At 42.6% G+C, this 25,512-nt stretch overlaps 1 protein-coding gene across 1 annotated transcript in view; it reads left to right on the forward strand.

The window, feature by feature from the left end:
• The window catches only part of TRIM33 (tripartite motif containing 33), a 253,604-nt gene that overhangs the window by 47,618 nt on the left and 180,474 nt on the right, over positions 1-25,512 (forward strand). The window contains exon 2 of the mRNA XM_073613483.1: positions 17,340-17,480. Within this exon, the coding sequence (XP_073469584.1) occupies positions 17,340-17,480 (141 nt within the window). The remainder of the gene's footprint in view (positions 1-17,339; positions 17,481-25,512) is intronic.

A 25,512-nucleotide genomic window follows, 5' to 3' on the forward strand; every position in this document is an offset into this window, starting at 1 on the left:
CCTGTGGAGAGGCGTAAGGGTAAAACTTTTGTTGCCATCCCACAAGCGGGCGCAATTTTGAAGCGTGACATGTTGGGTATCAATTTACTCGGTGTAACATTATCTTTCACAATATAAAAACTGGGCTAACATTTCCGTTTTTTAAATTTAATTAAAAAAAGTGTATTTTTTGCAAAAAAGTGCTCTTGTAAGACCCCTGCACAAATATGGTGTGACAAAGTATTGCAACGACCGCCTTTTTGTTCTCTAGGGTGTTAGAAAAAAAAAGTATAGTGGTTGGGGGTTCTAAGTAATTTTCTAGCAAAAAAAAAAAAAAAGTTTTTAACTTTTAAACAAATAATCTCAAAAAGAGGCTCGGTCCTTAAGTGGTTAATCCATTTTGGAATAAGGCTGTAACATAAAATGTGGATAAGTGAAGCGCTGTGAATACTTTACGTATGCACTTTACATGCTTGTGTTTTGCTGATGAAGCTCCCTCTCAACATTTATTTATTGCAGTTATATGTGCTGTTATTTGTGCATGCTTTTGCCTACCTAAGGCGTTCCCTCTCCATTTCAATGGGCCCTATTAAGGCGCTACCGTTTATATAGAGGGTGTCCTCTGGACTATGATTAGGCCACTTCTTATATGGAGATGTTTGCATTGTATATTGATTATTATTACAATGTACATCCACCCCAGTAAACGTGCGTCTAGTATAAAAAGCTGTGAGGGCCTTTATTTTTAATACATATACATACCATTACATATGAAATGAAGGGATAGAGGTTGCATGATGAAGGTTTTATCTGTACTCCTCCTAATGATGTATATGTAAATGATACATAGAGTGGTGACAGTGTATTCTCATTCCTCAGGTTTTGGTGTAAAAAAAATCTCATTCATTTAGTATGATACAAATAAGACTAGTACCTAAAAAGAAGGTAGATTTGCTCTGATAACCTGTGACCCGAATGCCTTAAGCTCTCAGAAGGGCAAGAAGTGGCGCTAGAACCTTTGTGAATACTTTAGAACCAGGGGGCAGTGCCTTCTAGCTCATACCATGTATAAGCATGCTGATTGTACCCAAGTTCATCGATTGATCAACCTGGGCACAACCAGCCTGTCTTGATTTTTTTTTTTTTTTTTTACAATTATTGCTAGCGGCTATAACCTCTATAAATACTATTATCTCAACCGGTACAGCTGAGAGTCTAAGCCTCCCGCTCTCGGGAGCGGCTGGCTTAGGGATTTAATAGGGAAGTATGGGTAAATACCTATCTAGTATGGACATTGGAAGCTTCTTTCTTATAAACGTATTACTATTAACTGCGCTGTGCAGTTCTTCTAGGTATGTGAGGGGAAAAGTGTGAGGCAGCGTTTTATGGGAAGTTGATTTTCGTTTAAATTTTAACATTATTCCTTTTGTAATGCATGCACCTATGAAAGGGGTCTCCCAAACCTTTTAGCCCGAAGGCCACATTGTAGATTTTACAAATATTTGCGGGCCGAAAATGTATATTTATAAATGAAAGCAATTTAAATAATCCCATCGGAGCCTTTCCGCAAGTCAGTGTCCTTGTCGGTCTCCCCCACGTCTGTGTCTCACCCCCCCCCCCCCAAATACCTCTCCCCTAACACACCCCTCAACCATCACACACCTTTTGGGTTTTCCAGTCCTGCAGCTCCTCCAGATGTCAGTGGAGGGTTTTGCAACAATCCCACCCCGACCTCCTCTGATGCTCCAGCCTGCACATCTGTGCTTCCTGACAGTGGGGCCCCGCCTCCTCCCTGCATGCATGGGAGTCCACCCACCGCTCCGCCTTCCTCTGCATCATTGGATCCGCTCAGACAGCGGCATACACATCGTCCCGACTGCCTTCTGCTCTGTCCCGCTGCCTAAAGCGAATGGGGGAAGGTTGAAGCAAGTAGTCTGAGCTAAGGGCCAGATAGAACATCCAAGCGGGCTAGATGTGGCCCTCGGTTTGGAGGCCCCTGATCTATGGAGGTCTTTGGACTGTATTAACCAGCCTACTCTTTGTATCAAACTTTGCTGTTAATATGCCAGATCAACGATTTTCCAAATTTTAAACTTTTTCCTTTAACCACTTCAGCCCCGGAAGGATTTACCCCCTTCCTGACCAGAGCACTTTTTACAATTTGGCACTGCGTCGCTTTAACTGCTAATTGCGCAGTCATGCAATGCTCTACCCAAACGAAATTTGTGTCATTTTCTTCCCACGAATAGAGCTTTCTTTTGATGGTATTTGATCACCTCTGCCGTTTTTTATTTTTTGCGCTATAAACGGAAAAAGACCGAAAATTTTGAAAAAAAATTATATTTTCTACTTTTTGTTATAAAAAAAAATCCAATAAACTCAATTTTAGTCATACATTTAGGCCAAAATGTATTCGGCCACATGTCTTTGGTAAAAAAAAAATGTCAATAAGCATATATTTATTGGTTTGCGCAAAAGTTATAGAGTCTACAAACTAGGGTACATTTTCTGGAATTTACACAGCTTTTAGTTTGACTGCCTATCTCATTTCTTGAGGTGCTAAAATGTCAGGGCAGTACAAAACCCCCCCCAAATGACCCCATTTTGGAAAGTAGACGCCCAAGGAAATTGCTGAGATGCATGTTAAGCCCATCGAATATTCATTTTTTTTTTTTGTCCCAAGTGATTGAATAATGACCTAAAAAAAATTTACAAAAAGTTGTCACTAAATGATATATTGCTCACACAGGCCATGGGCATATGTGGAATTGCACCCCAAAATACATTTAGCTGCATCTCCTGAGTATGGGAATACCACATGTGTGGGACTTTTTGGGAGCCTAGCTGTGTACGGGGCCCCGAAAACCAAGCACCGCCTTCAGGATTCCTAAGGGCGTACATTTTTTTTATTTCACTCCTCACTACCTATCACAGTTTTGAAGGCCATAAAATACCCAGATGGCACAACCCCCCCCCCCCCCCCCCCCAAAAAAAAATGACCCCATTTTGGAAAGTAGACACCCCAAGCTATTTGTTGAGAGGCATGTTGAGTCCATGGAATATTTTATATTGTGACACAAGTTGCGGGAAAATTACAAACTTCTTTTTTTTTTTTTTTTGCACAAAGTTGTCACTAAATGATATATTGCTCAAACATGCCATGGGAATATGTGGAATTGCATCCCAAAATACATTCTGCTGCTTCTCCTGAGTAGGGCTGCAACTAACGATTATTTTCGTAATCGATTAGTTGACCGATTACTGTTTCGATTAATCGGTTAATAATCTTATAAAAAAGTGTGGTGTATAATTTAGTTAATATGTAAAGTTTTAAAAAAAGGCAATTTATTCCTGTATATCTCTATGCAGTGGTAAATATAAATAACCAACATTATAAGGTTAGGGAGCAAAATATCTAATCCACTCTGAGAATAACAGACAGAAGAGCTATATACTGTATATACTATTAGAGGAGATATATATTGTATATACTATTAGAGGGTATATACTATTAAAATGTGAATCTGGTAAATATCAGACTCCGAGATCAATTTTTTTAATTTAACAAACAATGTCTTCCTTCAAAAAAAAAAAAATTTATTTTAAGAACGTTTGTTCGATTTTCTAATCGTTAGTGGGGTCAAAACTACGTTCATTTTCAACCACAGTGATGGGAAAATTTTGAAATAATAAACTTCTTGGTGAAAGGAATTATCAGACAGTGTATGTGGTTTTCGTTCAGAAATTACATTCATTTTAAACACAGAATGTTAAAAACAAGTGAAAATTTCAAACAACATTCTTTCATTCAGCGAATGTACAAAGATTTCTCGTCTGAATATTTTGTCTGAAAATTGATCCGTGTGGCCAGCATAAGGCTCGGTACACACCTATGCAGTTTGCTTTTGATCTGTTTCTGCAGTGCTTTTTGCTGTGCGTTTTGACTTTTGTGCACGTGATTGTGCTGCGTTTTTGCATTTATTTTTGACCAATTTGTTGTTGGGAAGATTAAAAAACAAAAACTGCTGCAATAATTACATGCTTTTCTGCAGCTTTTTCATTGAAGTATATTGAACCAAAAAAGCACCGTTTCGCATTAAAAAAAAGTCCCCGACCCTTTCCAAATACGCAGCGGCTGAAAAAAGCATAGATGTGAACGTGTCCCACAGGAAACCATGTAAATGAACTGTAGTGTGTTTCTGCAAAAAAGCACCAAACACATAGATGTGAACCAGGTCTAAGACGTTTAGTATCATAATGGGGTTAAAAAAACTAAAATTAGCCCTTTATAGTACAAAGAAAAACAGATCATCACTACTGTAAGGGGTTCATTTTTTTTACTGTAGTGTAAGTAATATTTACAGTAGAGATTATTTGCTCTTTTTGTACTATTAAGGGATTATTTTAGTTTTTTTTAACCCCATTATGTTACTGACCGATTAATCGATTATGAAAATAGTAATCGATTAATTTCATAATCGATTAGTTGTCGATTAATCGATTAGTTGTTTCAGCCCTACTCCTGAGTATGGGGGATACCACGTGTGGGACTTTTTGGGAGCCTAGCCACATACGGGGCCCCTAAAACCAAGCACCGCCTTCAGGATTTCTAAGGGCATAAAGTTTTGATTCACTCCTCACTACCTATCAGTTTCGAAGGCCATAAAATGCCAAGATAGCACAACCCCCCCCCAAATGACCCCATTTTGGAAAGTGGACACCCCAAGCGATTTGCTTATAGGCATGGTGAGTATTATGCAGCTCTCATTTGTTTTTGAAAATGAAGAAAGACAAGAAAAATTTTTTTGAAAATTGAAAAAAAAAAAAAAAAAAACTTTGTGAAAAAAAGTGAGGTCTGCAAAATAATACCAAACATGACATGCTTTAAAATTGCACACAAATGTGCAGTGGCAACAAACTAAATACATTTTTAAAAGCCTTTACAGGTTACCACTTAAGATTTACAGAGCAGGTCTACTGCTAAAATTACTTCCCTCGATCTGACCTTCGCGGTGATACCTCACATGCATGGTGCAATTGCTGTTTACATTTGACGCCAGGCCGACGCTTGCGTTCGCCTTTGCGTGAGAGCAGGGGAGGGGCAGGGGTGCTTTTTTTTTCCCTTTATTTTTTTGCTTCTTTGTCTTATTTTTAAACTGTTCCGTTCATTTTTTTTTTTTTATTTTTTTTTTTTAATCATTTTTATTGTTATCTCAGGAAATGTAAATATCCCCTATGATAGCAAAAGGTAGTGACAGGTACTCTTTTTTGAAAAAATTGGGGTCTTTTTCAACCTAGATCTCTCCTCTGCCCTCAAAGCATCTGACCACACCAAGATCGGTGTGATAAAATGCTTTCCCAATTTCCCAATGGCGCTGTTTACATCCAGGGAAATCTAAGTCATGAAATGCTCGTAGCTTCCGGTTTCTTAGGCCATAGAGATGATTGAAGCCATTCTGGTCTCTGATCAGCTCTATGGTCAGCTGGCCGAATCACTGGCTGCATTCTTGGGTTCCCTGTTGGGACAGGAGAGCCAGAGTAAAACATGGAAGACGGTGGGGGGGGGGGGGCGGCATTCCCTCCCACTGCTTGTAAAAGCAGTCTAGAGGCTAATTAGCCCCTAGGATTGCTTTTACATGAAAGCCGACCGCTGGCTGAAAAGAATGATACCAAGATGATACCTAAACCTGCAGGCATCATTCTGGTATAACCACTCAAAGTCCAGCAACATACCAGTATGTTGCTGGTCCTTGTTGGGCATATATTGTAAACTTTTTTTTTCATGCAGCCTGTGGGGAAGTCATAAAGAAAATGCCTCTCATGCACCCAGCTTACTGCATTTGGTTGGGAAAGGTGAGGTGGAGCACTGTCTGGAAACAGAAGGGCTCTGACCATCTCTTCCTGGAATTTAAGGAAGGATCCAGTCCGTCCTGAAGCTCTGTATAGCACATAAGCGTTTAGCAAAGCTAATTGAAATAAACAGACATTTTTTTGTACCAGCGTCTGGCCTTACGGGCAACTAGGTACGGCGCCAACAACTGGTCGTTGAGGTCCACCCCTCCCATATTTTGGTTATATTCGCGGACACAGAGGGGTTTCCCCACAACACCAGTCGCCGTAGTAATTTGGACCGTCGTGTCTGCATGAAGGGAGGTAAGAACTAAAACATTCTTATTATCCCTCCACTTCATAGCGAGCTATTACACTGCAAGCAGGCTCTCTCCCCCAGCCTAAGACGGGAATCTACAAGCCGCTGGGGAAAGCCCCGGCGATTAGGTCGCACGGTGCCACATGCTCCTATCTGATGATCAAAAAGGTGACTAAAAAGTGGCACGCTCGTGTAATAATTGTCCACGTACAAGTGGTACCCCATTCCAAATAAGGGTGACACTAAGTCCCACACTATCTTGCCAGCACTTCCTATGTAGTCAGGGCAGTTTGTCGGCTCTACGTGACTATCTTTGCCCTCGTAAACCATAAAACTACATGTATAGCTTGTGGCCCTGTCACAGAGCTTTATACATCTTGACCCCGTATCTGGCACGCTTGCTGGGAAGGTACTGTTTGAATGACAAGCGGCCAGAAAATTTAATCAGGGACTCATCAACGCAGACAACTTGATGGGGAGTGAACAAGTCTGCAAAACGTTGGTTGAAGTGGTTTACGAGGGGCCGAATTTTGTAGAGCCGATCGTATTCAGGGTCTCCACGAGGACAACAGAGTTCATTGTTGTTGAAGTGCATGAACCGCAAAATCTGCTCGTATCGTGCCCTGGCCATGGAAGCAGAGAACACGGGCATATGGTGAATTGGGTCAGTGGACCAATATGACCGCAACTCACTCTTTTTATTTATGCCCATGTTGAGGGAAAGGCCCAGAAAGATCTTAAATTCGGAAACCGTAATTGGTTTCCAATCTCTGGCAAGGGAGGACTGGGGAATAGTGGCGATGTGTTGACCAGTGTACAAATTGCTTTGGTCCACAATAGATCTATAGAGATCTTCGGTGAAAAACAGCGAATAAAAATCAAGTGACGTAAAATCAACTGTTTCCACCTGAATGCTGGGTTGGCCAGTGAATGGCGAAGTACGGGTTCTGCAGAAGTGGTGGGTTCCCAATTCGGATTGGCGAATGCAGCAGGAAGGGCACTATGGGCACGACGGGCCTGTGTTCGTCTTCTTGGTGGCAGCGGGACACTACTTGTGCTTGCCACCTCGCCAGCTTGAACTGCACTTATGGGACTCACCACGTCACCAAGTGTTACTGCAGTGCTGGATATACGACCAGGGTGTACTAGGCTGCTTGCCAGTTCACCAGAAGGAATAGCGGCGCTAGTACTTCTCTGCTCCATACGAGGGACCTGCGGTTCTTGCACTTCAAGGACAGAAGAAGATTGGGGTCTGGTACGCCTGACCTTGGCAGGGACCACAACTCCGTCGTCAGAGCTATCTGTCATTGAGCCGCTGTCGTCTACAGGATCGTATTCTGAGCCTGAATCTGACAGATGAGTGACTTCCTCTTCACTATCTGTCATGCTCAGAAAAGTGTAGGCCTCTTCACTAGTGTACCTTCGATTTGCCCTTTTGGGCTCTAAATTTAGGGGTACACTAGTGAGACTCACAGGAAAAAAAGCTCCTGACTGTCAGCGACTGTATCAAAACGCTACCAAAAAACTGTTAGCGATCGCAGAGATCAGGCCTGACTCTGCGAACGCTGCAGTTATGTGTGCTTAGTGTTTTGTAAGTGTCAGTGATTGATCGATACTGCACTTGGGTGGGCTGGGCAGGGCTGGGCCGAGGGGCAAAACGCAGGTGCTAGCAGGTATCTGGGCTGATCCCGCTAACACTGTTTTTGGGAACCCTAAACTGCTGGGGACGCTAGTAAAGATCTGATCGGATCAGATATCGATCCGTTCAGATACTATAGCACTAAGGGAGGTGTATGCTGCGTGCGTGGGTGTTAGCGGTACTGGCGCTAACTTGACGCTGCCTGGGGCGACGCAGACCTTATCTGACCCTAAAAACTTAACTTGTATCACCGCCGGGTGATTAGGGGGTTAAACCTTTATAAGGTAATAAACGACGGGTGCCCTGAAACTATAATAAACTATAAAAAACAAACTAACTAACCAGCGTCACCCATAACAGTTATATGGTGATCACTGGTGAAAGGGTTAACTAGGGGGCAATCAGGGGGTTAAAACCTTTATTAGGTAGTATATGGGGGTCCCTGTCGCTATAAAACACTGACAGTGAACCTATATACTCCCTAACTAGTGTCACCTGTGTCACTAATACAGCGATTAGAAAAATGATCGCTTAGTGACACTGGCGACGGGAGGTGATCAAGGGGTTAAAACTTTATTAGGGGGGTTGGGGGGGTACCCTAGACCTAAAGGGGGGTACCCTAGACCTAAAGGGGGCTAACCCTAACTGCCCTACCACTCATAACTGTCACAAACTGACACCAATGCAAAAAAAAAAACCTGCTATTGGTGTCACTGTGACAAGGGGTACAGGGGGGTGATTGGGGGGTGAAAAGTGTGCCTAGTGTGTTCTACTGAAAGTGTAGTGTTGGTGCAGATTTACTTGATGTTTTCTCTTCTCGGCGCCGGAACGAAAAGACCGGCTCGAGGAGAGATGACATCACTTCCTCTGCCACTGTTTACATTACAGCAGCAGAGGAAAAATTTAATTCGTGGGGAGCGATCGCAAAGGAGTGGCCACGATTGAGTGGCCTCCCCCTCAGCCTGTATAGCTTCCCCACTAATGCCGACCGCCTCGGGCACCGGGGGGGGGGGGGGGTGGACGCGGTGCGCCCCCTGCCCGCGGGAGGCAGATCGCGTACCAGGTACGTGATTTTGCCTGCCCCTGCCATTCTGCCGCAGTTAGGCGGTCGGCAACTGGTTAATAACAAAAATATTATGTGGAGGTACAACACAGTAGCTTCACATTGTCGTTTCCAAAACTTGAAAACCTAAAGTACAACTAAAGGCAAAACTTTTTTTTTTTTTTTTGGATAGTGGGTGGGAATGTCCCCATTAGGGACATTCTTCCTCTCTATTTGCTTGTTTACCATATATCATTTATATTTGAAAGTAAAAAAAAATCCCATATTTTGACATCTCCCCAGAAAAGTAAGAGGGAAATCTTCCAGTGGGGACACTAGTTCTGGTTACCTGGGGGTTCCCCAAGGGGTGCCCTTAATTTGCATGGATTTCCTCTCCAAAATGAAGAAAAAAAAAAAGTTTTGCTACTTAGACATAGAACTGCTGATGAATTGGATGAGTAATATAGGGCTGATTCACACCACATGCAGTCCAATGTGTTTTTTTTTTTTTTTTTTTTTTCTTTTCCCTGCATGAAAAACGCATGGACAGTAGGCTACTTGGATTACGGTGGTAAAGTTCACACCATTGCAGTGCATTCCAATACAGTCAACAAAAGTAGAACATGAGGAACCGGTATACCTCAATCTCTCCAATGCTCATGAGCATGCATCAGACACATGTACCCAGAAATAAAAAAGGCTCTCCATAGTGTAAAGTACTAGTAGTTTTAACCACTTCAGCCCCGGAAGGATTTACCCCCTTCCTGACCAGAGCACTTTTTACAATTTGGCACTGCGTCGCTTTAACTGCTAATTGCGCGGTCATGCAATGCTGTAACCAAACGAAATTTGCGTCCTTTTCTTCCCACAAATAGAGCTTTCTTTTGATGGTATTTGATCACCTCTGCCGTTTTTATTTTTTGCGCTATACACGGAAAAAGACCGAAAATTTTGAAAAAAAATGATATTTTCTACTTTTTGTTCTAAAAAAAATCCAATAAACTCAATTTTAGTCATACATTTAGGCCAAAATGTATTTGGCCACATGTCTTTGGTAAAAAAAATGTCAATAAGTGTATATTTATTGGTTTGCGCAAAAGTTATAGCGCCTACAAACTAGGGTACATTTTCTGGAATTTACACAGTCTTTAATTTATGACTGCCTATGTCATTTCTTGAGGTGCTAAAATGACAGGGCAGTACAAAACCCCCACAAATGACCCCATTTTGGAAAGTAGACACCCCAAGGAAATTGCTGAGAGGCATGTTGAGCCCATTGAATATTCATTTTTTTTGTCCCAAGTGATTGAATAATGAAAAAAAAAAAAAAAAAAAAACAAAATTACAAAAAGTTGTCACTAAATGATATATTGCTCACACAGGCCATGGGCCTATGTGGAATTGCACCCCAAAATACATTTAGCTGCTTCTCCTGAGTATGGGGATACCACATGTGTGGGACTTTTTGGGAGCCTAGCCGCATACGGGGCCCCGAAAACCAATCACTGCCTTCAGGATTTCTAAGGGCGTACATTTTTGATTTTACTCCTCACTACCTATCACAGTTTTGAAGGCCATAAAATGCCCAGATGGCACAAACCCCCCCCAAATGACCCCATTTTGGAAAGTAGACACCCCAAGCTATTTGCTGAGAGGCATGTTGAGTCCATGGAATATTTTATATTTTGACACAAGTTGCGGGAAAGTGACTATTTATTTATTTTTTTTTTTTTTTGCACAAAGTTGTCACTAAATGATATATTGCTCACACAGGTCATGGGCATATGTGGAATTGCACCCCAAAATACATTCTGCTGCTTCTCTTGAGTACGGGGATACCACATGTGTGGGACTTTTTAGGAGCCTAGCCGCGTACGGGACCCCGAAAACCAATCACCGCCTTCAGGATTTCTAAGGGTGTACATTTTTGATTTCACTCTTCACTGCCTATCACAGTTTCGGAGGCCATGGAATGCCCAGGTGGCACAAAACCCCCCCAAATGACCCCATTTTGGAAAGTAGACACCCCAAGCTATTTGCTGAGAGGCATGGTGAGTATTTTGCAGCTCTCATTTGTTTTTGAAAATGAAGAAAGACAAAAAAAAAAATTTTTTTTTTTCTTTTTTTAATTTTCAAAACTTTGTGACAAAAAGTGAGGTCTGCAAAATACTCACTATACCTCTCAGCAAATAGCTTGGGGTGTCTACTTTCCAAAATGGGGTCATTTGGGGGGGGGTTTGTGCCACCTGGGCATTCCATGGCCTCCGAGACTGTGATAGGCAGTGAAGAGTGAAATCAAAAATTTACGCCCTTAGAAAGCCTGAAGGCGGTGCTTGGTTTTCGGGGTCCCATACGTGGCTAGGCTCCCAAAAAGTCTCACACATGTGGTATCCCCGTACTCAGGAAAAGCAACAGAATGTATTTTGGGGTGTAATTTCACATATTCCCATGGCATGTTTGAGCAATATATCATTTAGTGACAACTTTGTGCAAAAAAAAAAAAAAAATAATAATAATTTGTCTCTTTCCCGCAACTTGTGTCACAATATAAAATATTCCATGGACTCGACATGCCTCTCAGCAAATAGCTTGGGGTGTCTACTTTCCAAAATGGGGTCATTTGGGGGGGTTTGAACTGTCCTGGCATTTTATGCACAACATTTAGAAGCTTATGTCACACATCACCCACTCTTCTAACCACTTGAAGACAAAGCCCTTTCTGACACTTTTTGATTACATGAAAAAATTATTTTTTTTTGCAAGAAAATTACTTTGAACCCCCACACATTATATATTTTTTTAAAGCAAATGCCCTACAGATTAAAATGGTGGGTGTTTAATTTTTTTTTTTCACACAGTATTTGCGCAGCGATTTTTCAAATGCATTTTTTGGGGAAAAAACACACTTTTTTAAATTTTAATGCACTAAAACACACTATATTGCCCAAATGTTTGATGAAATAAAAAAGATGATCTTAGGCCGAGTACATGGATACCAAACATGACATGCTTTACAACTGTGCACAAACGTGCAGTGACAACAAAATAAATACATTTTTAAAAGCCTTTACAGGTTACCACTTTAGATTTACAGAGGAGGTCTACTGCTAAAATTACTGCCCTCGATCTGACCGTCGCGGTGATACCTCACATGCATGGTGCAATTGCTGTTTACATTTGACGCCAGACCGACGCTTGCGTTCGCCTTAGCGCGAGAGCAGGGGGGACAGGGGTGCTTTTTTTTTTTTTTTTTTTTTTTTATTATTTTTTTGCTTTTTTATCTTATTTTAAAACTGTTCCTTTCATTTTTTTTTTTTTTAATCATTTTTATTGTTATCTCAGGGAATGTAAATATCCCCTATGATAGCAATAGGTAGTGACAGGTACTCTTTTTTGAAAAAATTGGGGTCTATTAGACCCTAGATTTCTCCTCTGCCCTCAAAGCATCTGACCACACCAAGATCGGTGTGATAAAATGCTTCCCCAATTTCCCAATGGCGCTATTTACATCCGGCGAAATCTAAGTCATAAAATGCTCGTAGCTTCCGGTTTCTTAGGCCATAGAGATGTTTGGAGCCACTCTGGTCTCTGATCAGGTCTATGGTCAGCTGGCTGAATCACCGGCTGCATTCTCAGGTTCCCTGTTGAGACAGGAGAGCCAGAGAAAAACACGGAAGACGGTGGGGGGGGGGGGGCATTCTCTCCCACTGCTTGTAAAAGCAGTCTAGAGGCTAATTAGCCGCTAGGATTGCTTCTACATGAAAGCCGACCGCTGGCTGAAAAGAATGATACCAAGATGATACCTAAACCTGCAAGCATCATTCTGGTATAACCACTCAAAGTCGTGAATGCTGTACTCAGACAAAAATATGGTTAACAATAAAGCACAGTAAACGGTAAAGTATAAAAAATTGCAGACCTGAAAAGCAAACATGATAAAACATAATAACAATAAAACATTGCAGAATAGAATACAGTAAAAAAGAGCAGAACAATAGAGAGAATAGAGAGAGAACAATAAAACGACAACTATTATTTTTTATTTTATATTTTTGTTTGTGTTTTTTTTTTTTTCACTTTTTTTGTAACTGTAACTTTTATAACTGTAACCGGTTCCAGGTTCGGGTCTCTCAAAATGCGATGGCATCTTGGGAGACCCTGTGAAAGTGTGTCCTAGTCTGTGCAATGCTGTACCCTACGCTAATACTCAGCTAGTGAATGGTAGCGTTCAAAACATTCACCAATGCAAAGACCAGGATTGTCAGGACAGGAGGGACAATAATAGCGGGTGTCATGCCTATATCCGCGCTTGCTGCAGACACAACATCTTTTTGGGGGGGGTTCGTTGGGTAGGGGTACTCGGGAGGACATAAAAATGCCTCTCATGCAGCCGACTGCATTTGGTTGGGGATGTGAATGGGGGAAGTACGGGCGCTGCAGAAGCGGTAGGTTCCCAATTAGGATTGGCGAATGCAGCAGGAAGGGCATTATGGGCACGACGGGCCTGTGTTTGTCTTTTTGGTGGCAGCGGGACACTACTTGTGCTTGCCACCTCACCAGCTTGAACTGCACTTATGGGACTCGCCACATCACCAAGTGTTACTGCAGTGCTGGTTTGACTACGACCGGGGTGTACTAGGCCGCTGGCGCTTGCCAGTTCACCAAAACGCTACCAAAAAAACTGTTAACGATCGCAGGGATCAGGCCTGACTCTGCGAACGCTGCAGTTATGCATTTAGTGTTTTGTAAGTGACAGTGATCGATCGATACTGCACTTGGGTGGGCTGGGCTGGGCCGGGCGGAGGGGCAAAACGCAGGTGCTAGCAGGTATCTGGGCTGATCCCGCTAACACTGCGTTTTTGGGAACCCTAAACTGCTGGGGACGCCAGTATAGATCTGATCGGATCAGATATTGATCAGTTCAGATACTATACCACTAAGGGAGGTGTACAGTGCGTGCGTGGGTGTTAGCGCTAATGGCACTAACCTGACGCTGCCTGGGGCTGGTGCTTGCCAGTTCACCAAAACGCTACAAAAAAAACTGTTAGCGATCGCAGGGATCAGGCCTGACTCTGCGAACGCTGCAGTTATGCGTTTAGTGTTTTGTAAGTGACAGTGATCGATCGATACTGCACTTGGGTGGGCTGGGCTGGGCCGGGCGGAGGGGTAAAACGCAGTTGCTAGCAGGTATCTGGGCTGATCCCGCTAACACTGCGTTTGTGGGAACCCTAAACTGCTGGGGACGCTAGTATAGATCTGATCGGATCAGATATTGATGCGTTCAGATACTATACCACTAAGGGAGGTGTACGGTGCGTGGGTGTTAGCGGTACTGGCACTAACCTGACGCTGCCTGGGGCTGGTGCTTGCCATTTCACCAAAATGCTACCAAAAAAACTGTTAGCGATCGCAGGGATCAGGCCTGACTCAGCGAACGCTGCAGTTATGCGTTTAGTGTTTTGTAAGTGACAGTGATCGATCGATACTGCACTTGGGTGGGCTGGGCCGAGCTGGGCGGAGGGGCAAAACGCAGGTGCTAGCAGGTATCTGGGCTGATCCCGCTAACACTGTGTTTTTGGGAACCCTAAACTGCTGGGGACGCCAGTATAGATCTGATCGGATCAGATATTGATGCGATCAGATACTATACCACTAAGGGAGGCGTATGCTGCGTGCGTGGGTGTTAGCGGTACTGGCGCTAATCTGACCCTGCCTGGGGCGACGCATATCACCGCCGGGCGATCAGGGGGCTAAATCTTTATTCGGTAATAAACGGCGGGTTCCCTGACACTATAAAAAATAAACAAACTAACCAGCGTCACCCGTAACGGTTATACAGTGATCAGTGGTGAAAGGGTTAACTAGGGGGCAATCAAGGGGTTAAAACATTTATTAGATAGTATATGGGGGTCCCTGTCGCTATAAAACTCTGACGGCGAACCTAAATATTTACGTCCCTAACTAGCATCACCAGCGACACTAATACAGCGATCAGAAAAATGATCGCTTAGCGACACTGGTGACAGGGGGTGATCAAGGGGTTAAAACTTTATTAGGGGGGGTTAGGGGGGTACCCTAGACCTACAGGGGGCCTAACACTCACTGCCCTGACACTGTAACTGTCACAAACTGACACCAATACAGTAATCAGAAAAAAAAAAAAAAAAAAAAAAAACTGCTGGTGTCAGTTTGTGACAGGGGGGGGGGGGGGGGGTGATTGGGGGGGGATCGGGGGGCGATCGGGGGGGGGGGATCGGGGTGTTTAGTGTGCCTGGCATGTTCTACTGTGTGTGTAGTGTTGGTGCACTTACATTGCAGTCTTCTCTCCTCGGCCCGGAACGGAAAATACCGAGCCGAGGAGAGATGACATCATTTCCTCTGCCTCTGTGTACAATACAGAGGCAGGGAAATGATCCCATTGGCTGAGAGCGATCGCGAGGGGGGGGCCACGAATGGATGGCCTCCCCCTCACCTCCGATCGCCGGGGGAGATTTGCCGACCGCCGCAGGCACCGGGGGGGGGGTCCGATCGGACCCCCCACCCGCGGGCAGGCAAGGACGTACATATACGTCCTTTTGCCTGCCCGTGCCGCTCTGTCGACGTATATAGTCGTGCGGCGGTCGGCAAGTGGTTAATAAAGAATTACACTTGCATAGCTTTAAACAAAGCAGTGTGTAAAAAAGCCGGCCGGCTCACAAACACCTGTCCTCTCATGACTGCTCCGCAATGACTTCAGCACGTTACTCCTCCCGACGTACGTTTCGTCACAACCTGACGTCGTCCAGGAGCCTCGACGTCAGGTTGTGATGAACCGTACGTCGAGAGGAGTGACGTGCTGACGTCATCGCATAGATGTCCTGAGAGGGCGAGTATTCGTGAGCCGGCCGGCTTTTTTATACACTGCTTTGTTTAAAGCTATACAAGTGTAATTGTTTTCTTGAAACTACTAGTACTTTACACTATGGAGAGCCTTTTTTTATTTCCGGGTACACGTGTCTGATGCATGCTCATGAGCATTGGCGAGATCGAGGTATACTGGTTCCTGGTTTATTATTATCATTATTATTATACAGGATTTATATAGCACCAACAGTTTGCGCAGCGCTTTACAACATGAAGGCAGACAGTACACTTACATTACAAATCAGGAGGGATCAGAGGGCCCTGCTCGTTCGAGCTTACAATCTAGAAGGGTATATCCTGTTTGCAACACTCAAGTACTCCCCTGTGAGCTGACATACTCACATTTCTAGGCTAAAGGCCCTGGCTGGGTTAATAGCCGCAAGCGCATATTGCTTGCCTTCTGGTAAGCACGCACTCTGTGTGGTGGAAGTGGACACGTTTGTTGTGGTGTCATTCGAGATTTTTTCAGTTATTTCAACTATCAAGTTATATTTTATACTGTTCATTGGACTGGTTATGTTCAGCACTATGGGGGTTATTTACGAAAGGCAAATCCCTGGAAGTGCAGTCGCTCCTAAATCTAAGGGGTAGATCTGAAATGAGTGGAAGCTCTGCTGTTTTTATCATCCAATCATGTGCAAGCTAAAATGCTGTTTTATTTTCCTTGCATGTCCCCCTCGGATCTACAGCGCCTTTACTTTCAAGTGCACTTGCAGTGCAAAAGTGGATTTTCCTTTTAGTAAATAACCCCCTATGACTTTTTATGTTTTTAAGTGTATTCATTATCTCACTTATGCAGTATTAGCGCAGCTCCTTTTTTAAAATTTATTTGAGGTGTGTCTTCTACCTAGAGCTTGCAGCTTTTTTGTCACTGAGTAGTGCGTTTTTTTTTCTATAAAAAGTAGAATATGCTGCATTTTTTTTTTTCTGCAAGAAACTGCACTGGAATTTGACAAAATGCATCAAATATGCACCGGAACGCATTACAGCAAAAGAAAACTGGGGGGGGAATAAATGGGAAGGATGCTTTGAAAACGCATCAAAACACTCATACAGAAACGGATCCAGATTGTGGTGTGCAGCGGTCCTGAATGTTTGTGCATTGGTAATATTATTAAATGTCTAATCCCTGGTTCACATTGCAGCGATTTGGCATGCGATTTGTTGTCAAATCGCATACCAGATCAGCGGCTATTGCCGGCAGTGGCACTGTCCGAATCGGTGCAACGCCACATTTTCAGTGCCGATTCCCAGAAGTAGTTTCTGTACTACTTTTGGCGACTTAGGGGTTTAATTTCAATAGACATTTGGGCAGAAACACGCACAGATGTCTCTGAAATCGTCCCTGAAGTTGGGACTGACATGCGGGAATGAAATTGTTCAGCTGAACTTGTACGATTTAATTCCCGCTGTCAGTGTGAAACCTAGGCTTGATGCCTGCTCACACAATAGTATTATGGTGACACTCATCCTGAATGGTACTTAAAATCACCTTAACGATGGACATGCAGTGGTCTGGATGGGCAATTTAATGATTGTTGCAAGGTAGAGGTACTTTCCAGACAGACAAATTGAAATGTGCATGGTATTTCTTTATACTTCTCTTGTGCTCAGCTTACACTAACTAGGTTTTTTTCCCTTTTTTTTCAGTAGGAGTAATAAGGTGTCCAGTTTGCAGACAAGAATGCAGACAAATAGATCTAGTGGATAATTATTTTGTGAAAGACACCTCTGAATCTCCAAGCAGCACTGATGAAAAGTCTGAGCAGGTAGGACAAACTTTAATGTGCTTTGTCTCTGGTAGTGTACTGATTGTGTATATACTGTATTGTTAATACCAAGAGAGCTAGTTGATCTATCTGTAAAGAGGTGCACTGATAATGCAAGTATTAATGCCATAAATACATGTTATGTTTCAATGCTTGTGTGTAAATACCAGCAAAATTTTAGCTCCTTGTGCTGCTCTTGCTCTCCCCTCTGCCTATTTTTTGCTTCCAGCCTAAGCACCCTCTTATGACAACTTGTAAATGAAATGGTCGCAACATACATGTGACGTGCGGACACAAGATTCGGAAACCATTTGATTATACTGTCACCGACAGTAGGATTTGAACCGTGACAGAAAACAAGCCTGTACACAGACCCTGCTGGACTGGACAATTTTGTGGCCTGCCTGCAATGTGAGGTAGTGCTTTCTCACCACTGCTCCTTATTGCAGAAGCCACATGATTTCACCTGGGTTAGTCCTTGCTACTACCTACAGTGACCTGGTCAACTCTGGCCATTTGAACCTCTCGTTTCCTGTAATCTGAGTACTCAAGGTTTAACCTTCTTTTTGAGCCAAGTTGTCCCTACTTGAGGTGCAACATGTTGGAACCCAAGCAGACAAGGGACAGTCCCACTGTATTGGGTCCCTTGAGCTTGATTCTCGTTCTAGAGAGGCCTGCAGTGTTTGCTCTCAAGGGCCTGATCTTGACAGGCTGAAATCTCCACTGCTTGAGTCCCTACACTCCTATGAGGCAGTCCATACTTGCACAAAACCAGGGTACGCATACATGGATTGAAATGCGGGCGTTCCCTGCTGAAATGGCTGAATATTGATCCGTATATGGCTAGCTTTGGTCTTCCTTAAAAGATCACTTTTTAGGGAAAAAAAAATGCACTTTTTTTTTTTTTTTTTTTTTAAATGCATTTTGCAGAAATGCAGGGAATTTTAACATGGGTTCCTACGGAACACATTCACACCTATGCTTTTTTCAGCCGCTGCGTATTTGGAAAGGGTCAGGGACTTTTTAATTCAAAACGGTGCTTATTTGGTTCAATATACTTCAATGGAGAAGCTGCAGAAAAGCATGCAATGCGTTTTTGCAGCAATTTGTGTTTTTTAATCTGCCCAACAACAAATTGGCCGCAAAAATGCAAATCACAGCAAAATCACGTGCGCAAAAATCAAAACTCACTGCAGAAACAGATCAAAAGCAAACTGCATAAGTGTGTGCTGGGCCTGGCCACACGGATCAATTTTCAGACGAGAATATTCAGACAAAATCTTTGTACTTTCACTAAATGAAAGAATGTTTGAAATTTTTGCTTTGATTAGAAAATCGAACGTTCTTAGGATTAATTTTTTTAATTTTTTTTTTTTTTTTTTTTTTTTTTTTTTTGAAGGAAGACATTGAGGTTTTTTTTTTTTTTTTTTTTGACCTCTTCCAAACCAACCGCCGCAGTTATGCTCCCCTACGTGAGCCGTCGTAGCTATACGTCGCCTCACGGGGTCGGGATAGCAGGCTGCACAGCGGGGGTGCCAATGCTCGTGGCCGGCGGTCGCGATGACCGATGGCCACGAGCGATCGTGAGCAGGAGACACTGAACAGGGACGAGTGTGTATACACACACTTCCCTGTTCTGTTCTGACAGGAGTGACAGATCATGTGGTTCTGTTAGCTAGGAACCACGATCTGTCACTTCCTCTCATCAGTCCCCTCCCCCTTCCTAACGATAGTTATTTATATTTGCCACTGCATAGAGATATTTAGGAATAAATTGCCTTTTTTTTAAAACTTTACATATTAACTAAATTAATACACCACACTTTTTTCAAGGTTATTAACCGATTTATTCGAAACATAATCGATTTATGAAAATAATCGTTAGTTGCAGCTCTACGGTGATGCCTGTTTGTCTCTTTGGTTCTCATACGTCCCAATCAATCTGTAGTTTCAAAGGGGTAAAAAATAGAGTTCCAAACTCTGCCCCATCAATTCTTTCTTCTCCCAAATCAACCATGCTAAAGTAATTGTCAAATTTGCCATTCTATTTATACCAGTTCACAGCACCAACGCCTAAAAGGAGTATCTGTCGGGACCTAAAGTCTCTCAAGTAATTCTTTGAGACCCCTTTCACACTGGAGCGTTTTGCAGGTGCTATAGCGTTAAAAATAGCGCCTGCAAAGCGCCCTAAAACAACTGCTCCATGCACTCCAGTGTGAAAGCCCGAGGGCTTTCACACTGGAGCGGTGCGATGGCAGAGTGTCAGAAAAAGTCCTGTCAGCGGCTTCTTTGGAGCGGTGAACTCACTGCTCTTCCACCGCTGCTCCCCATTGAAATCAATGGGGCAGCGCTGCGATACTGCCGGCAAAACGCCGCTGCGTTTTGCGGGCGTATTTAACCCCTTTTCGGCCGCTAGCAGGGGGTTAAAACTGCCCCGCTAGCGGCTGAATAGCGCCGCTAAAACGACAGTAAAGCGGCGCTAAAATTAGCGCCGCTTTACCACTGATGCCCGGGGCGGCTCGGTGTGAAAGGGCTCTAAAGTTCCACGGTTTTGCATGCAATCCACAGGGTCAGTGATGACCTCTGAGACAAGGGGAAAACCTGGCACTTGTAAACATCAAAGATAAGCTATTTACATATTCTCATTTATCCACCTCATCAGCGCTTTTTGCATATTTGTGAGAGAAAATCATTTTCAGTTTGTTGCACTACCTTTTGGCCTATCCTCTGCTCCCAGGGTATTCACAATGGTCCTAGTGCCCTTTTTCCCCGTCTCTGAACTTAGGGCATCCGTGTCTTATCTGGGTGACCTTCTCCTGGAAAGACTTATCTTTCTTCTAGCTGTATGCAAAGGTCCACAGGGCAATTTAGATGCTCCAGGATTTTCAGTTCTCTTCCCCTTGAATGCTTGGGTCAACTTCTCAAATTCTACCATCTCCTTGGAAGGCCTACATGCTTGATGTGAGTCATGGAACATTCATCCTAGGAAGTAACCCATAGGTTATTTGTCCTCCATTCTGGTCTGGACCAGCATTTGGCTTTGAACAACACTAATGGACAAATCTTGGCTTTGGTGTTCTTTCAGACACCCTTATGCTGGGTAGTACGGAAAAAAAAAACTTTCATATCCCTGCATCAACACCAAGTGTGGTGGCAGGGATCTCCTGCTGAGCTATTGTTTCTGACAGTGGGAACTCCTGTCTGCCTCCGCCATTCATAGATCAGCAACCGGCACAAGAGACGCATCACATCAGTAAGCCATGTCCATTTAAGGATTTCCAAAACACTCACTGCTGCTTCTGCTCTCAACTGAACTTACAAGCAATTCAATGGCTGGTGTCATAGCTGATCACATGTGCAGCACCATGGCAACTGCAGATCAGAGGCCAAGATGGCAGCTTCTTTGGCTGTAAAGAATCAGGTGGTTTAGTTCTGCTTAAAATCAGTGTATGGTACTGCTGTGCAGATAAAGTACATTTTCACCTAGACCCACTTAAGGGGTGGGGGCAAAATGGTAAGGCGTTTTGGGAAAGTTTCCTTCGTCTTTATATATACCCTGAATCTCCCTCTTTGTGCCAGCCTTTTCTGTGTTTACTAGCATGTTCAATCCATCTTAATTAGCCAGTCCTACTGCACACTTGATAGAATCACTGCGATGTGGCAGTGCAAAAAAAAATAAAAAATGAAACTGAATAAATACCTGAAGCCCTGGCTTGATGGCCACCTACAGGGTTTAGCTAAGGCTGCATAGAGAGGAGTAGGAATAGTGTGATGGTAGAACCACCCTAATGCACAACCAGATACTGGCAAAATAAATAGTAACATTACCCGGAGGTTACATAGCTTCCTTCTGATGTAAGCATCTCAGCACAGAATTGAGGTTTCTGCAAGATGGTAGGTTTTTGATAGTCATGCACAATTTATGCTCAAGGGTTTTACAGGAATTTTATGAAAAAGTTTAGTTCTGCAAAAAATAAAAATACATACTTTCCTATATGGCTGCAGCAATGGACCGATGCTGCAGTTGTCCACTGCTGGCTCTGATTGAGAACGGAGTGATCAAAGACTGCTGATAACTGAGTTCTCTGTCTTCACTGACCAGGGAGTGGTGACTGTTAGTCACCGGCTCCCTGCTCTGCCCCTTTAGTGCTCACTTGTGTACTGGGATGTGGAGGGGGCGAGAACTGCTTCAGGCTCCAGTGGTGAGCTGAGAGGCTGAACCAGCTGCCATTCAAGCATCTGGGTGGCTCTGTGATGTCAGCCAGCAGCTTTATCAGAAAATAAGTGCACTCCTGTAACCCAGAAGAGAACTAGAACCAAAAAAGCTATGGCTATACTTTAAAGCAGACCTTCAGTCATTTTATTTATTTATTTTTTTTTTCAACTTTCCATCTATTAAATCTTCAGCCCTTGTTTTAACTTTAGATAGTAAAACATTTTTTTCTGCCAGTCAATACCTTATACAGCCCACTTTCTGTTTTTTGTCTGGTCATTATAGCCTAGGCTTATGACATCATGCACAGCGCACGCTCTTGTGAGTTTGCCAGGAAGGGAAGGGGAATGAGTCATGAGAGGGCCAATGAAAGTTGCAGCGCTGGAGGTGTCTGTGTAAATCCAGGAAGTGAACAGGCAGCAGCTTCAGCTGCCCACAGTTAAAATGGCTGCAGCCAGACTTAGCGTAGGGAGATTTCTGCAGCATATTTGACAGGTACAGAATCACAGTATATATAAAATATAATGCAAAGTGGCTGGAGGGAAGCTTCAGAATGTTAAAGATGTTTTTATTACAAATTATGTGAGTAGACTGCAGTTCTTCTTTAAGCTTGTTTAAGAGCAGTGTGAACAGCAAGCTGTAACAAAGCATTTGCAGAGCTTTCAGCACGCTTTGTTGAAGCTTTTAAAGTACCATACATCTCCAGTTTGTAGATGTTGAACACAGAACCTAATTGGAGTGTCAATTGCCACTTTAAGCACTCTGTCAGCAGGCTATCATCAACATTATACATATTACTGAAAAACTTGTTGCATTATCAATCTAAAGTGCATAAATTCATAACAATTAACTACTTCAACCCCCGAAGGATTTACTCTCTTAATAACCAGGCCATTTTTTGCGATACGGCACTGCGTTGCTGTAACTGACAATTGCGAGGTCTTTCGTCATTGTACACAAACAAAATTTTATGTCCTTTTTTTTTTCCCCCTCAAATGGAGCTTTCTTTTGGTGGTATTTGTGTTTGGCAGTTTAAGAACAAATTTGTTAATCAGTTTAGGCCAATATGTATTCTACATATTTTTGGTAAAAAAAAAATCTCAAGCGCCGAGCTCGCGTGCAGAAGTGAACGCATACGTGAGTAGCGTATTTGCGGCTATGAAAACTGTGTTTGAACCACACATGTGAGGTATAGCCACGATCGTTAGAGCGAGAGCAATAATTCTAGCCCTAGACCTCCTCTGTAACTCAAATACTAATAGAAAAAGGTTACCATCCAGCTAGCTCATGTATGTTGCCAACATCCCTAGATCGATAAATAAAAAAATACCCCCTAGTAAAGGTAATGGGACTTTAACGGCAACAACGTAATGTAAAAACAATTTTATTACATAGAAAATATATATATAGATATAGATATATATAGATATATATCTATATATATCTATATCTCTATATCTCTATATCTATCTCTATATCTATATCTATCTCTATATCTATATCTATCTCTATATCTATATCTATCTCTATATCTATATCTCTCATTAGCTTGATTAATAAACGTAACACAGTGGACACAATAAGAAGCTGAAAAAACAGCTGTACTGATGTGCATTGGATAAAGCTGCTTGTGTAGTCTTCCACGAAGGCCTACGCGTTTCGGGACTGAAACTGACCGTCCCTTCGTCAAGGGCGACTCGTGGGACAAGCTCTTACCAAGCATAACAGTGTTGGAGCACCCATTGCCCGAATCACGTTGGCGGCTATGTCAAGACCACCCACGGATCCAGTAACCGGAGCCGGGGTGTGTGTGGCTGGCCCCGCTCTACCCACACTGATCCACCCCTACAGAGACTATATATATATATATATATATATATATATATATATATATATATATATATATATATATTTGTCGCATATGGAGATTTTTTTTTTTTAAGGGTAAAAGTTTGTCGCCATTCCACAAGCAGATGCAACTATGAAGCATGACATGTTGGGTATCAATTTACTCATAAATTTTTACTAGCATAAAATTATCTTTCACAATATAAAAAAAAAAAAATTGGACTAACTTTACTGTTATCTTAATATTTTTTTTCTTTAATTCAAAAAAGTGTATTTTTTCCAAAATGCGCTTTTAAGACCATTGTGCAAATACGGTGTGACAGAAATTATTGCAAAGACCGCCATTTTATTCTCAAGGGTGTTAAAAAAAAAAATATATATATATATATATATATATATATATATATATATATATATATGTGTTTGGGGGTTCTAAGTAATTTTCTAGCAAAAAAAGATTTTAACTTGTAAACCTCAAGTTTGAAAAAATAGGCCCGGTCTTAAAGTGGTTGTAAACCCTTACAACACACTTTTTGCTACATGTAAGCCTATAATAAGGCTTACCTGTAGCTACCCAGGATATCTCCTAAACCTGTACGGTTTTGGAGGTATCCCCTGTATTTGCGTGTGGGAGTGCTGTCATTGCGGCTCAGGCCAATCATAGCGCCGCAGCCCGCGATACCCGGAAGTAACTCTGGGAGTGATGCCGGAGTGGTGTACAAGGACGGCTGCAGGAGCTTTGATCTCAGGTAAGTAATTCATAATGAGCTAGTATGCTATGCATACTAGCTCATTATGCCTTTGTCTTGCAGGTTTTTTTTTTTATTTTTTTTTTGTCCTAGGGTTTACAACCACTTTTAAAGAGGTTAATGACTGCACTAGGAGTTCCTCCTTTTGTCTCTCCCTTTTGCTGAGCCCACTATTGAACATCCTGGTAACCCACCCTGGAATCTTGGCTCCTGATATCCATACATCCCATGGGGATACTGGGATAAAGTGCAGCCAGACCCCCATCTTGGGGTCAGAGTAGTTGGTAAGCGGCTTGAGAGTTGGGTGTGAAGATTTTGCTATGCACACTGAAATTTGGAGTTTTGTTAAAACGCTATTATAAATTAACTTTTTGCACAAGAGCTCTTCTGCTTCTTTTTTATTTCTGATGAGCTTTACTGGATTATTTATGAATTTTTTTTTTTTTTTTTTTTTTTTTTTTTTTAAATACATTCTTATTTACAGTTGATATATGAATGTTTTTAGTGCCAGTTCACACTGGGGCGGCTTTAAAGTCACCTGACACTGAAGCCGCCCCCGTGGCTTGCAAACTACTTCTGTAATAGAAGTCAATGCAAGCCGCTCAGAAGTCGCCCCCAAGTAGTACAGGAACCTTTTCTAAATCGGAGCGACTTGAGTCGCTCCAATTAGAACGGTTCCATTGCACTGAATGGAGCACGATTTGTCAGGTGGCTAAGTCGCCTGACAGGTCGCCCAAGTGTGAACCGAGCCTTGATGGTTGTGAATTTATGCACCTCTGATTGATAGTACAACACGTTTTTCAGTAATATATGTGTGATTTTTATGTGGACATTTTTGTGAGTGCAGCTGTCGCTGAGAAATGTGGTGTTTTTTTTTTTTTTTTTTTTTTTTTTTTACTATTTGGCGACACTTTTTGGGCAACTTTTTTTTTTTTGGTTTAGGCTTCCATCAAGCTACAAAAGGAGTTCTGAAGCCTGCTATCTGCTTGTTTAAGGGGGCCAACCAACACTCCCATTAGGATCTGTGTTCAACATTGGAGCTGAATGGTACTTTAAAAACCTCAACAAAGCTCACTGAAAGCTCTGTGACTGCTTTGTCAAAGCTTGCTGTTCACTTGCTCTTTTACAAGCTGACGTCCATGTGAAACAGGCTTCAATGTCTTCACTGCTGTTATCCATTAATTGCAATTTTTGTGCTGCAGCTGAATGCAATCATTGAAGC

Source organism: Aquarana catesbeiana, linkage group LG02, assembly GCF_042186555.1.
Source record: "Aquarana catesbeiana isolate 2022-GZ linkage group LG02, ASM4218655v1, whole genome shotgun sequence".
NCBI classification, from domain to species: Eukaryota; Metazoa; Chordata; class Amphibia; order Anura; family Ranidae; genus Aquarana; species Aquarana catesbeiana.